Here is a 14,301-nt window from a genome sequence, read left to right as displayed (position 1 = left end):
GCACTGTGTACTTGGTCCTTTCAAAGAAAAGGAATTGTGGAGAGTTCAAAAGCAAGCCAACCAGAATTTTACTCTCACAAAAAAATACAGGGATGGGTTTATTGAAGAATAAACAAATTATAGGTACTCAATTGTCCGACGAGAGTGTGTCTAATGGGTGTGTATGTGTGGGGTTTAAATGTTGTCGGAGTTGAGTTCGCCAAGCTGATTGCTACATGTTTCCCAAGCAGTTGCAAATTTTGCAGTTTTGGGTTTAATTATATATCCTCTAGCCTTCTTGAGTACAGTAGAACTGTTCCAAGTGGCGTTTTTGTAACAACTGCCAACATAAGCAGCGAATGAGAGATATATTTCATTTAGCCAATCAGTCAAGGCTGGGGGAGATAGGTCTAGTTGTTGGAGAGATTCGTCTTTGATACTACCATTCCACTCCATTGGAATACAAGAGAGAGAATGGTTAGAGGGAAGTCTGACAAGCGGGGCGTTGAATTTGAGGGAACTATTGTCCCATTTTGTGTATAATGATTTGATTTCTGGGCTACACATGGCGCATGAGGTGAATACATGTTCCCAGTTGGCTTTGGTGTTGCAAATGTGGCAATTAGGGTAATCTTTTCCGAAATTTCTAAGGATTTCTGCTTTGTGCAGGTGAGCAAATAACAGTCGTTGCTGGAATGGTTTGAGTGAATAATTGTTCCAAAAGGAGATGGTACATGGATGCCAGATTCTATTATGGTCTAAGGTTCCAAGGCCAGAAATGCTCATGGTTGATCTATCACTGTTTAGCAATTCAGTTCTAGGGTCGACAGGGGTTTCGTATTCATTGACAAATGAATATCGTTCATCAATGTATTGGAGAGACCAATTATTTTGAGCAGCAATATTTTTCACGTGGTTCCAAAATGGTTCGTTAAAAGTAGTATCTTTCCAAGCAGCCAAAGCTATATTTTTGGTGATGGAGGATGAGGAATTGAATAATCTAACTGCTGTGCAAATAGGTTCAATAGAGAATAAAATAGAGGGGCGAGTAATACCAAGACCCCCAATTTGTTTGCAATTAAAAACGACTGATTTTGATAATGTGTAATCTAATCCAATAGCCTTTCTGATAAAATTAGCAACCATAATATCTGCTTTGTCTAGAGAATTCTTACTGATTCCATTGAAGCTACAGGCATATCTAGGCAATGATATAATTTTAGACATAATTGTAGTGGTGATACTGTTGAGATATAGATTAGAAGTTTTAGCTGATGCAAGTCGATTCGAGATTTTGTTGACTGGGTTATCAGAGGACCAAGAAAGATTATCCTTAAAGGTACATATACCCCAAGGTATTCAATAGAAGTAGACGAGGCAATTGTATCCTGTCCAATAGTGACTAGGGCTTTAGATAGTTTAGATTTAGCTGTAATAGCTAAGAGCTTGCATTTCTTGGGAGCTAAAGCGAGTCCTATTTTCTTTAACTCTCGGCCGAGGCTTTTAAGAGAGGAATTCATTTCAATCTTAGTATTAGCTATCAATAAAATATCATCGGCATATAATAATAAAAGGATAGTAATATCAAATATTTGGACTCCTTTTAGTTTTTCTTGTATATTAGTTGAGGAGTTAATATAGAGATTAAACCATGCTGGACTTGAAGGGTCGCCTTGTGGGACTCCAACATTCGCATCGAAAGGGGAGGATAGGAATCCGTTAACTAGTACTTTCATAACGCTATTGGAAATCATGGATGTCAAGAGATTAATGACAGAGCTACGGAAACCATGTTTTTTGAGAATGCTGATAAATCTTTTATGGATTACTGATCCATAAGCATTTTTGATATCTAAAGCCATAGCGAATACTTCTTGTTTGTGCTGACATTTGTATGCTAGGGCAGTCCGAAGATTGATAAGGTGCTCTAATGTTGAGCCTTTTTTCATGAATCCTCGCTGAGCAGTATGGATTAAATTAGCCTCTTCAAGGATATTCATGAATTGTTTGTTGATAATAGAAGAAAATAGGCGATAGATCACAGATAATACTACTATAGGTCTAAAGTCTGATAATTTTGTAGGCATATTGACTTTGGGTAATGGGAGTAGAATACCAATACCCAATTCTTTAGGAACCATTTCACTGTCAATTGTGTGATTGATACATTTTGCAAGTACTTGGAGCGAATTGTTGTCTAGAATTTTCAACAACGGCACCGAGATATTATCATAGCCAGCCATGGAATTTTTTGTTTTAGAAATAACTTTACCCAACTCTTTGGCAGTGATATGTTGGAATTTCCATTGGGCTACAGTATTATTTTTCTTGATTTCCGGAAGGGTTTTAGTCACTTCTTGTTCTGTGTTAAACATGGCTGAAAAATGATCTACAATTATCGAGTTATGGTTACTTTGGACTACATTGAGTATAGAAGAACTGACTAATTCTTTTCTGAAGGCATAGGAGTACGGTTGTTTAGAGCTAAGATTGTTAATTCTATTCACGAAGACCCGTTTACGGTCAGCCAATAGAGATCCAATAAGCTTGTTAAGCGAGGCTTTAGCTTCCTCTAATTTAGCCTTAATATTGTTGAGGCTAAAATTATTATTCAAGAACTGGCTGGTGACAGTAGAGACATATTTACGCTTATAAAGATACTGTTTCAAATCAAAAATGATCGTCTGAAATTGTCTAACATTACGATTATCAGTAATCAATGAAGGCTTGTCGGTGCTAGGAGAGCCATATTTCTTCACAATTTTAGCAAGGGTATTTTGGGCTTCTAAGAGAGTGCTAGGGTTGTCCATAGCAAAATCGTTATTAATTTCCTTCATCTTGGATTGCAGAGTTTTAGGATGAATAATATATTTGTTGAACTTTTCTGGGAAGTCTAAAATAGGGTTACTGGGAAAGGAGATAGTTAAAAGTTTGTGAGAATAAGCAGTAGAAACATCATCTACATTAGAATAATCATTGTGGGAAGTAATAATATGGTCCGGGCGAGAAAAACCATGAGAGTATTTGTTGCGTTGAGAGAACGAAGGTGTGTTTGGAATGGGAACAACATCAAAGAGCTTCAATTTGTCACATTGGTCAATTAATAGTCGCTCATGGGCAGCATAGGATACCTTATTGAATGTTTTAGTATTGGCATTCAAGTCTCCCAATATGACAATACGTTCACCATGCAAGACCGCTGTTTGAGCAGCAATGTTGATAATATTGAGAGCCTTATTCATGAATTCTAATTTGTTTTTGTTAGCCGGGCCATACCAATTGAAAATACGGACCACACCTAGGCATTTATGTTCCAAAATGACTTCTGATAGTCTGCCTTGAATATGCTCGATGAATTGGAGTACCTTAATAAAAGGTGACGGTTTGACAATAGTAGCAATTCCTGCTCCATTATCTCCCTCGGTGGCGTTGGAAGTATAGACTAAGTAGCCACGAAAGAAGGACCTGAAATACCATACATTCCAATAGTCTTCCGTACTGGATTTTAAATGAGTTTCCTGGATATTAAGGATATCCAGTTCATATTTTCGGGCTAGGGTAAGTAATTGAGATTGTTTTACCCAGCCAACTCCTCCGAAATTAGCAGTACCTAAATTGAAGGAGTTTCTTATAGAATGAGAGGCCATTAAAGGGAATGTCGGCCCTTCTTATGCCCACTTTTACTCTTGCGAGTAGTAGTGCCTAAGAGAGCGTTGACTTTTTGGTTAATTTCTTCAATAGCTTTGTTGATCTTATTAAAGCCTTCAGTGACCTTTTTTCCAGACCAGACAGCCATTTCCTTTGTCAATTTTTGGAGAGCTGATGACATTTCAGACATTTGTTTTTCAACAGCTTCCATTCTGTGACTGATGGAGTTGGCAACTCTAGTAGAGAATGAGAGGTTTCTGAAACTATGATTTCCAACTTGGACGAACTTGGTAATGTTATTGGTGATTTGATCCTTTTTGACACCAACAACAGCCACCTTATTAGCCAACTCGATACTCTCAATCTTGACTTTCCATTGGGAACTAATGGCACCCTTGAGTTTAGGAAGATCTTTTTCTTTACCGTTAAAGGCGATACGGAAACGAGAGATATCTGTTCTCATTTTGGAAAGCTTAAATTTCTTCAAATGATTGGCTGGTAATTCAATATTAGTACCAATAGCCCAAAACTCTTGATCATCTATCTTGCTAAAATTGATGTTGTTGATAGAAGTACCAAGAGTTGAGATAATAGAGTGCATATTAGTCTTATCTAAGTCTTTGTCGACCTTATAACGGAATGACGTTTTGACGGTTTGAGGAATCATGGTTAGCTTGGACTTAGCACCAGAAGATATTGCTTGGTTTGCCAATTTGCGCGACTTGAAGAAGAGAATAATGCACTCCAATTCACTGACAACTCTACTACCGTACAACGCATCGGCATTCATTGCGACGGTTGCAAGGACTTCTTCGACAGAGTTGGTAGTAAAGGCCACCACTCTGAAGAGTTTATGATGTCGCTTCAGTTTGGTAGAATGGTCGTCGGTCATGGCCGAGGTACTAAAAACTGAGACGCCAGAGGTTGTAGTAATATTAGAGACCTCCGGTTGCGACAACATAGGAGAGTTGCATACAGTGCTGGGTTGTATTACCGACAAATTGGCTATATTGACGGAGGACGGAGTTTCTAAAATTTCGTTTTCCATCTCCTCTCTCAATTTATCATGTGCCGATTTTTGAGCAGAGAGAGATTTGTTTGCAGTATGCGGGCGATCAGCGACCTCTTTGATAGAGGCGTGATGATTTACTCTCACAAAAAAATGAAGAAAATTTCAACACGAAGACCACCAATGTCCAACCCAGGCTTGTTGCAGCCATTATTACCTGGCAACTCTACGGAAAGCATCAAGCTTACGGTACGAGAACCTTTGCCAGAAGATACAAAAGGAGCCTTGCTCATGAATCAAGAAAATTTGGCAAATGATCAACTCGCGACAGAAAGCAAGAACAACTCCACCACCATCAGAGCTGAAGTGACATCTCTTGGAGAAGCTGAAATTGATTCATTGTTGAAGAGAATTCCAGAGATCAAACATGATCCAACTTCTTCGGATGTCAAGGATTTTTTCATGAGGTATGTTTTGATCATCATGATGACCTTTTGGTTTCATCGAATTCATATTTTTAAATTTATTAATTTTATTGATCGTTGTTATTGTGTCACGCAATGAATCACGAATGGATGATCAAATTGATTGTTGTGATGATTCTTGTTTTGTGGTTGTTGTCATATATCTCTGTTGGATCAGAGAAAAATCACTCAAAGCACCAATCACTGCAGAAATCATTGCTCAAGAATTTCCACCTCCTGTGAGTTTGGAAAAACCAGCTGAACTCATTCAAGAAGAGAAGGAATTGATGGGATCCGAATTAATGGTGATTCGATATTTACCTGAAGGTGAAATTTCTGATGCTTCAGTTCCATATTTGAGTATTACGTTTTCACAACCAATGGTTTCAGTATCAAGTGTTGAACATGTCGAGTTGAATGAAAACATTCCTGTGAATATTGAACCATTACCAAAGAATGGAGGAAAATTCAAATGGTTGGGAACGAAAACACTCATCTATGAACCACTCTATCGTTTTGACATGTCTACGAAATATAATGTGACTATTAAGGCAGGAACTCAATCAAAAATTGGTGGAATATTGAAACATGATGTGAAATTTTCTTTTGAGACACCAAAACTTTATTTGAGAGATTATTTACCAAAACATCAAGATTCATTTCCTCTCAATGAATTTCCAATTTTCTATTTGGAATTTGATCAAGAAATTAACCCTGAGAATGTTTTACCTTTTGTGAATGTCGATACCTCTCTCCCCATGTTGAAACTTGTCTCGAATGATGGAAGATCTGAAACACCTTCAGTGAAGGAATATATCATTGGACTCATGAAAGAATTGAATCTCGAAAAGAAAGCTTCAAATATTTATTATTCTTACAAATCAAAATTAGAAAATTCTCCAAAAGGAAGACATTTATGGTTCACTTTTTCAACAAGTTTGAATCATAGGATTGAAAGTTTGAATGTGACTGTTAAAGCAGGTGTGAAAGGACTCGAAGGACCATTACCCACTGAAAAACCATCCTCTTTCATTGTAAAGAATTATCCTGCATTTACAATTACTCCATCTTATGAAGCATCACTACTTCCCATGCAACCATTAACGATCAGTTTTTCAAATAATATTGATCTTGAAAAATTCGATGAAAATACAGTGAGAGTTGAACCTGAAATTGAAAGAATGGAATTGAATCCAAATGGTAATTATCTCACCATTAGTGGAAAAATTAAGGGAAAAACAAACTATAAGGTCACCTTTAATGAGAATACTTTCCAAGATGTTTGGGGACAACATCTTTCAGGTGACAAGTCCAAAACATTCCACATTGGAAATGCCGCCCAATCACTTCAAGCTTTGCAAAGTGGTGTCATGGTTTTAGATCCAACTGTGAATACGAAACCAAGTTTCTCTGTGGTTACAATGAATTTACAAGCTATTCATTGTCGTGTTTTTCAAGTGGAACCCAATGAATACAATTCAAATGTATTCAATTATAATGCATACAGTAACACGAATTATACATTTCCTGGAAAACAAGTTCTGGATGCAACCATCAATACAAATGGTCAAGAAGATGAACCATGTGATACAGATATTGATTTATCACTTTTACTTCAATATCCAAAAGAAAATATTGGACAGTTATTTATTGTTGTGGAACCAGAGAAATCGAGTTGGAAAGGAGAATGGAATTATAGACCTATTCATCAAGCATGGATACAAGTGACAAAACTTGCTGTTGATGCCATTTATGATAGTTCTGATTGTACATTGTATTATTGGGTCAATTCATTGATGGATGGATCGATCATGAAAGAAAATATCAGTGTGAAAAGTGGTTCAATTTCAAGCACACCTGATAGAGAGAGTGGTATTGGAGTCATGAAGAGGAATAGTAATTTGAATAGTAATTGTTCAGTGATTGCATACCATGGAAATGACAAGTGTTTCATTCCAGATGTTTATTTAAGTCGTCATTATCCACACACTGGAATTAATTATCAAATATTCAATGACAGAGGTTTATATAAACCTGGAGAAACAGTTTCAATTAAGGGAATTGTTAGAACCATTTTGAGAGATCCAGTCAAGAAGAATTATAGTGTTGGAATACCAAAAGATAGCAACACGACCTCTGAATTCACAATATTCGATTCTCGTTCCAGCAAGTATCATTCTGGAAGCATCACTCTCACATCCAATGGAACGTTTGATTTCACATTCAAAATTCCTGATAATGCAAATTTAGGAAATCATACCATCAATTTCAGTCCATTATCCATGTCTCATTCATTCCAAGTTCAAGAATTTAGAACTCCTGAATTCAATTCAAGTTGCAGTGTTCAACCTGGAAATTATGTTGTGAATGGTCCTGCTGCTTTGTGTACCACTCGTGCGCAATACTACAGTGGTGGTGGAATCTCTGGAGGCACATGTTCATATATCATTAGACAAATAAGACCAGTTATATTCCACCCAATAGAAGTGGTTATTCATTTGGAAAGAGTACGGCTTCACCATTTGGAAACTTCTTTGTAAGAAGAACTTTTCCGTTACATTCAAGTAACCTTTCCAGTACCACTTTCCAAGGCATGACCGACATGAATGGAGAACATCAAATTGCATTGCTATTTGAAGAAAGTAATCGAATTGAGAAAGTACCTATTTCCATTTCTATTGAATCCACAGTTCAAGATATTAACAGACAAACCATTTCTTCAAGCACATCGTTTGTGGTACATCCATGCAAATATTATTGTGGATTGAAATTGGGAAAACAATTCACAAAGCCAAACACACCTGTCATGGTATCATTGTTGACCACAAATATCAATGGTAAATTAATTCCAAATATTGATATGGATCTCACTGTAACCACACATGTGGATGTGAAAAAAGGATTTAAATATGTTCAAGAAAAAGTTGAAATTCTCAAGAAAACATTCAAATCCAATTCAGATTCAGCCATAGAATTTCCAGTTCAGTTTGAAAATGGTGGAGCCTATGATTTTCATGTTTCAATTCGAGATCCTGAAAGTGGATTACAAAACTCTTGCTCAAGTTCACTTTATGTGACAGGTGGAAAGAATGCAAAAGAAGAACGTGTTGGAAAAGTATTACAACAAAAACCTCTCTTACTCATCCCAGATAAGAATGAATATAGTGTTGGAGATAAGGCAACCATTCTCATACAATCACAATTAGATGGTCATTTATATGGTGTATTGAGCATGTGTATGGATGGAATTTTCGAAAAACCAATTCCAATTGAAATTGATCCTTCGAATGGTTGTACTGAATTTTCATTCATCATTACAAAACATCACATTCCAAATGTTAAAATTATGGTTGAAATGAGTGGATCTGAATCGAGAGTAGATCACGTTGGAAATGTCTTGAACAATGAACCAAAACAACCTGCATTTGCCTCTGGAAATTGTACTATTAATGTCTCAAAATTGAGTCATGAATTACAAGTGGATGTGAAACCTGAAAAACAATTTCTCACTCCAGGATCATCCACATTTATTCAAGTCACTGTGAAAGATGCTCTCACTCAACAATTAGTACGCAATAGTGAAGTGTGTATTGTTGCTGTGGATGAAGCAGTGCTTTCATTAACTGGTTATCGAATTTCCAATCCACTTGATACATTTGTTGTTTCAAGAAATAGTAATTGCACTTCAAGATGGTCTCTTAGAAGCAATGTATTTGTCAAGAGATTTGATGACATTAGATTTAACGAACCGCCTAGAATGATTGAAAAAGAATGTGCGAAACGGTGTTGCTGTAAGAAGAGTTGTGCTGTCCCATGCTGTAGTTGTTGTGGTGCATGCAAACAGAGGTTAGCAGATTGTACAGAGGGAGAAATGGATGCCCCTCAAGAAGATTCCTCGATTTCAGTCCGAAGTAATTTCAATCCACTTGCAATATTTAGTCCAAAAGCAATGACCGATGAAAATGGTGTTGCAACGGTGAATTTAACACTTCCAGATAATTTAACCAAGTATCGAATTACTGCAGTTGCTTTGAAAGATGAAAGTCATTTTGGAATTTCTGAAAGTTCAATGACTGCACAATTACCATTGAATATTAGACCTTCACTTCCAAGATTTTTGAATTTTGGAGATTGTGCTGAATTTACATGTGTGTTACAAAATCAAACTCTTATGGATTTAAATGTGAATGTTGCCATTCGATTCACAAATTTGACATTACTGGATGAATCAAAGAGAGGATTAAATGTTAAAATTCCAGCCATGAGTAGATATGAATTGAGATTTCCAATGATGACAGAAAAAGTTGGAATTGCTCGTTTTCAAGTTGGAGTTTCCATAGCAAATAGAGGAATTAATTTTGGTGATGCTGTTGAAAAAGAAATTCGAATTTTTACACCTGCAACCACAGAAGGATTTGCCACTTATGGTGAAGTTGATAACAATGGAAATGTATTTCAACCCATTCGTGCACCTGAGAATGTTTTTCCTCAATTTGGTGGTATCAATGTCACCACAAGTTCTACTGCTTTATCTTCATTGACTGATGCATTCATTTATTTATATTCTTATCCATTTGAATGTTGTGAACAATTGGCAAGCAAAATATTAACAATTGTGGCATTGAAAGATGTTTTACAAGCATTCAACGTTCCTGATCTTCCAAGTGAAACACAAATTAATGATTTGGTTCAAAAGAGTATTCAATTATTGGAGAGTCGACAACATCCCTCTGGTGCTTATTCCTATTGGAGTTATTATAATCATTCATTAGCTTCACCATATGTGACATGTCATGTCGCACATTCATTGGCAAGAGCAAAGAAAGCAGGATATTCAGTGAATTCTAATACTATTTCAAAATTATTGAATGTTCTCAAAAGTATTGAAAATTACTGTCAAAATTATTCTGAAGAGAGTATTCGTTCTATTAAGGCCTATGCTTACTATTGTGCTGCATTATTAGATGATCGAGAAGTGAAAGATTTAGCTGAAAAATTATACAAACAAGTGAGAAATGGAAATTTAGAATATTTAGCATGGATTGCTACCACATTGTATTTGTGTTATGCAAAAACAGCAAATTCAACAGTGAAAGAAATTATTGAAACTCTATGCAAGAGAGTGAATGAAACAGCACAAACAGCAAACTTTATAACAAGTTATGGAGATGTTCAAACTTCAAAATTGATCATGCTTCATTCAGATCGAAGAACAGATGGAATTTGTTTAGAAGCTCTTATTACCATTACTCCTGAAAATACAATCATTCCAAAAATTGTGAAAGGATTATTAGCACACAAAAAGAAGGGAAGATGGGGAAATACTCAAGAGAATTCATTCATTTTACTTGCTTTAAATACTTATTTTAGAGTATTTGAAGGTGTAACACCAAATTTTGTAACAAAATTATGGCTTGGTGATGATTATTGTGGTGAACAAGAATTTATTGGACGTTCCAAAGATGAAAAGTTGATCAAAATTCCAATGTCTTATTTAATTGAGAAGGATACTCATACAAATACTCATACCAATTTGTTATCATCATCTTCATCAACAAGCAATAACTCTCAAAACAAGACACTGATCATTTCTAAACAAGGTGAAGGAAGATTATATTATAGAATTGGAATGGATTATTCACCAAAGAATCTTTTAATGGATGCACTTGAATATGGATTTCAAGTTGAAAGAAGTTATGAACATGTCACCAATGCAGAACATGTTAAATATGATCCTGAAAGAAATTGTTGGAGATTTAAGGCAGGTGAATTGGTTCGAGTGAAACTTCGTCTCACCAATACAAGTCGAAGATATCATGTAGCATTGGTCGACATGTTACCTGCTGGATTGGAACCCATTAATCCTGAATTGAAAGGAACGCCTTCGACTGCTGAAATTGGTTCTGACAATGATCATTCCAACAGGAACCATCGAAGAAGATTTTATTGTTGGTGGCGTCAACCGTGGTATGAACATCACAATATTCGTGATGAAAGAGTGGAAGCATTTTCATCATTGTTGTGGGAAGGAATTCATGAATTTAATTATGTGGCAAGAGCAACAAGTATTGGAAGTTTTGTGATTCCACCTGCAAAAGCAGAAGAAATGTACACTCCTGAAATATTTGGAAGATCTTCCACTGCATTCGCTGAGGTTTATGAGTAAAAGTGTCGACAAAAGAATAAAAGTTAAGATTAAGCCAAGATTGCAAGTCAAGTTTTATTGAAGGGTTCGTGGTTTATTTGCAAACAATTTACAACTTGGCCAATTCATCAACCAAGTCCTTGATCAACAATCCTTCTTCAACTTTTGTGGTTGCCGATTTCATCACCACTCTTGCAGCATACAGCTTGTATTCAGAAGCAGGATCAAATCTGAAATAAACATGACGATTATCGCTACCAATATCAGTCAATTCAACTTCTTCCTTGGCATTCTTCTTGGCATCGCTTACAAACGATTGCAAATCGTCAAAGGTGTAAGCATAACTGGTTCCGGATGATTTCACATACAACACACGGTCCTTCTCATGCAAGTAAACAGCAACATAGGTTCTATCCAATGTGTCAACATCGTCACAGGTGACAAATCTCACCTTGCTAACATCTACAGAGTTGTTGGAAGCAAATTCTTTGACATCGGTCAAATAGAGTGGTTTGTTCGTTTGTTCAACAAAGATTTCTCTTGTCTTGTTATCAGAATCATGAACAGTGGTTCTAATAACCAATGGTTGAGGAAGAGAATGGTGAGCTCTATTTCTAGCATTGAAATCAATTCCTGGCTTTCCTACAACTTCAATGGAACCACAAAAGACAAGGTTATCAGCAGCTCCTGCCTTAAAGTTCATCACTGGGCTATCAAAGAAGGAATAATCAAAACCACCAGACCATCTTGGATATCTTGCGCCCAACTTGACATTTTGCATTGGGACCCATTCACCACTTGCGTTCTTGTATGCCATTTCAATTTTAACAAATGACAACATGTCACTTCCCTTATTCAAAACAGTCAACGGGAATTTGAAATAATTGTTGAACTTTCCATCACGTTCCCATGAATCTTGGGTGGCTTCAACAAGATTGTTCAAAGTGTTTTGATCATCTTCAGCAACTAACAAATTGAAACTAGACTCTCCACAATCTTGATACTTTTGACAGTTAAGTCTTGGAGCTCCAGTGTTCAATTCTCCTCCTTCTTTTGAGTTTGTAACAGTATTGCTCAACAAGGTCTTGTAATAGTCCAATGGTTTTCCTGCAGGAACTTGTGGAATTGGATCTTCACTTGGAACACCCAAGAATTTCAAATGACCAATACTCAAATATCCTTGTCCTTCTTTTCTAATTCTCCAGTAAGGAGCAGCAATGTTTGGAACAACAAACGTAGTTGAATTATCTGTAATTCCATTCAATTGCAAAACTTTCTTCCATTCAATTTCATCGTGCGAATATAATAAATAAGCACCAGTCAAATATTCAGCTCCCCATCCACTTTGAAGCAATGGTTTCACAACACAAGCACAAACAGTATGTGGATGATCAAACGTTGCTTGGAAGTATGGTTTGTTGTCGTTATTAGTAGCAGCTCCATTCTCTCCCTTTTCATCTTGCAATGCTTCATAGGTGTGAGCAATTGAATCTGAGGAATATTTGGAGGATTGACGAAGCTTGTATGGGAGGGCAACTGCATCCTTTGGAGGTTCAACTTCTACAAAGGCAGTAGAAATGGCATCAACATTGGCAATTTCAACAGCTGCACCCTTTCTCAACACTCTAAACTCGGTCCATTTCAATGGAACAAGGAGAAGAGCAGGAGTTTCTTCATTGGAAACCTTAATACTTAACAAGATGTTCATGGTATTGGCTTCGTTCTTTTTGGTCAATACAAATTTAGCATCAGCATACCAATCCAGACCAGAGAATGTCTTTGATGAGGCAACTTTGCAATCAAAGTTAGCATGATATTCATCGAGAGAGGTGTGAGTAAGGATTGGAAGAGAAGCATGTTCAACCTCACTGCTTAATTGTTTCTTCAATTGAGTGAAAATAGAACTCAATTGTGAAGGAGAGTACAAGACCAGTCTTGAAACAGTACCACCATTCAACACTCTCAAGAAGAGCTTTCCATATTGTTGCAAACCAACTTGAATCGATCTCTTAGTGTTGTCTCCTGTATCTGCCTTCTCGAACAATGCCAATGGTTCATTGATGTCCAGTGTTGGTAGTAACTTGCGTGACAATAACTTGGGTTCGTAGACCATAATGATGTCATCCAATCGTTCGTTCAAAGTGTTTGATTGTAAAACTTGATTCAATACCAATTGATCACATTCTGCATCAATTTCAACTTCATCCTGTCCAGTCAAATAGGAAACGAAATCAGCATTTGGTCTTCCCAATCTAGTGGCCAATTCCTTTTTCAATTCTTGCTTCAATTCACCAAAGGTTAATTCAGCAGGAGACTTGGCAACATTGATGTAATTGAAACGGAGAGAAGTTACTTCTTGTGGCTCTTGATTTCGGTTATTTGGATTGCTGTAGAGAGATCGGTAATGAATTCTGAGTTTAGTGATAGCTTTGGAGGTGGTCATCTTGGTCGTAGTTGTATTTTGATTTTGGTGATGATGATCAAAAGGATATCACTCGGATCACAAGTGAGTTCAGTCAGAAATGCTTTTGAATTTTTTTGAGATCTTGAAACTTTTCGAGATGGAAATCCAAAGAACTCGTAGCGTCCGAGTGAATTGATTGGAATTACAATGCTGTTCGTATCAAGATCTCCCAGAACATTGAACTGATTGCAATTTCTCATTTAATTTGAGTCTTCAACAAAATGATTGTATTGGAAGGAGTTTTCGAAGAGATGATTTCTATCACGAATCGTTGCATTCCGATCAACACTTGGTAGTCTCACGGTCAGCGTTTACAGTTTTGAATTCATGCACCCATTTCAACGATTTTTAATTTCGCAAGACGTCTTGGTTTTACACAAAATAATCTCTCAATTTCGCCATTTTGATTGAGAAACACACTCTGGGGCATCCGACCCAATTCAATCAATTTACTTGTTTTTTTCAAAAAAGAAAAGGAGGCACTTCAGAACACCCAAACACGACTTGCAATAGTCCTTCTTCAAAATTCAAAACACGATTGAAATTTCGGAAAGGCTCTCAAGAGAAAGCATCTAGTCCTTAAATTGAATCA

General features: G+C 36.6%; 4 protein-coding genes across 4 annotated transcripts; 2 read left to right on the top strand and 2 right to left on the bottom strand.

Annotated features, from left to right (window-relative positions):
• Positions 1 to 174: 174 nt before the first annotated feature.
• C9374_013414 (uncharacterized protein) lies at positions 175 to 4,588 on the bottom strand (the record flags this gene model as incomplete). The annotated part of the gene is made up of 3 exons (XM_044689288.1): positions 175 to 1,311; positions 1,383 to 3,589; positions 3,658 to 4,588. 3 exons carry the CDS (start codon positions 4,586 to 4,588, stop codon positions 175 to 177), a joined length of 4,275 nt encoding a protein of 1,424 aa, XP_044553823.1.
• A 201-nt stretch (positions 4,589 to 4,789) lies between these two features.
• Positions 4,790 to 7,640, top strand: C9374_013413 (uncharacterized protein; the record flags this gene model as incomplete). Its single annotated transcript, XM_044689287.1, has 2 exons — positions 4,790 to 5,103; positions 5,279 to 7,640. The coding sequence occupies 2 exons, from the start codon at positions 4,790 to 4,792 to the stop codon at positions 7,638 to 7,640; spliced, it is 2,676 nt and encodes an 891-aa protein (XP_044553822.1).
• A 53-nt stretch (positions 7,641 to 7,693) lies between these two features.
• C9374_013412 (uncharacterized protein) lies at positions 7,694 to 11,266 on the top strand (the record flags this gene model as incomplete). Its single annotated transcript, XM_044689286.1, has 1 exon — positions 7,694 to 11,266. The coding sequence occupies one exon, from the start codon at positions 7,694 to 7,696 to the stop codon at positions 11,264 to 11,266; it is 3,573 nt and encodes a 1,190-aa protein (XP_044553821.1).
• Positions 11,267 to 11,354: 88 nt separating this feature from the next.
• Positions 11,355 to 13,688, bottom strand: C9374_013411 (uncharacterized protein; the record flags this gene model as incomplete). Its single annotated transcript, XM_044689285.1, has 1 exon — positions 11,355 to 13,688. One exon carries the CDS (start codon positions 13,686 to 13,688, stop codon positions 11,355 to 11,357), a length of 2,334 nt encoding a protein of 777 aa, XP_044553820.1.
• Between the last annotated feature and the right edge of the window lie 613 nt (positions 13,689 to 14,301).

This window comes from Naegleria lovaniensis, assembly GCF_003324165.1.
Source record: "Naegleria lovaniensis strain ATCC 30569 chromosome Unknown tig006, whole genome shotgun sequence".
Taxonomy (NCBI): Eukaryota; Heterolobosea; class Eutetramitea; order Acrasida; family Naegleriidae; genus Naegleria; species Naegleria lovaniensis.
Note: the sequence above shows the minus strand (reverse complement) of the source record. Positions and strands in the feature narration are given on the sequence as shown.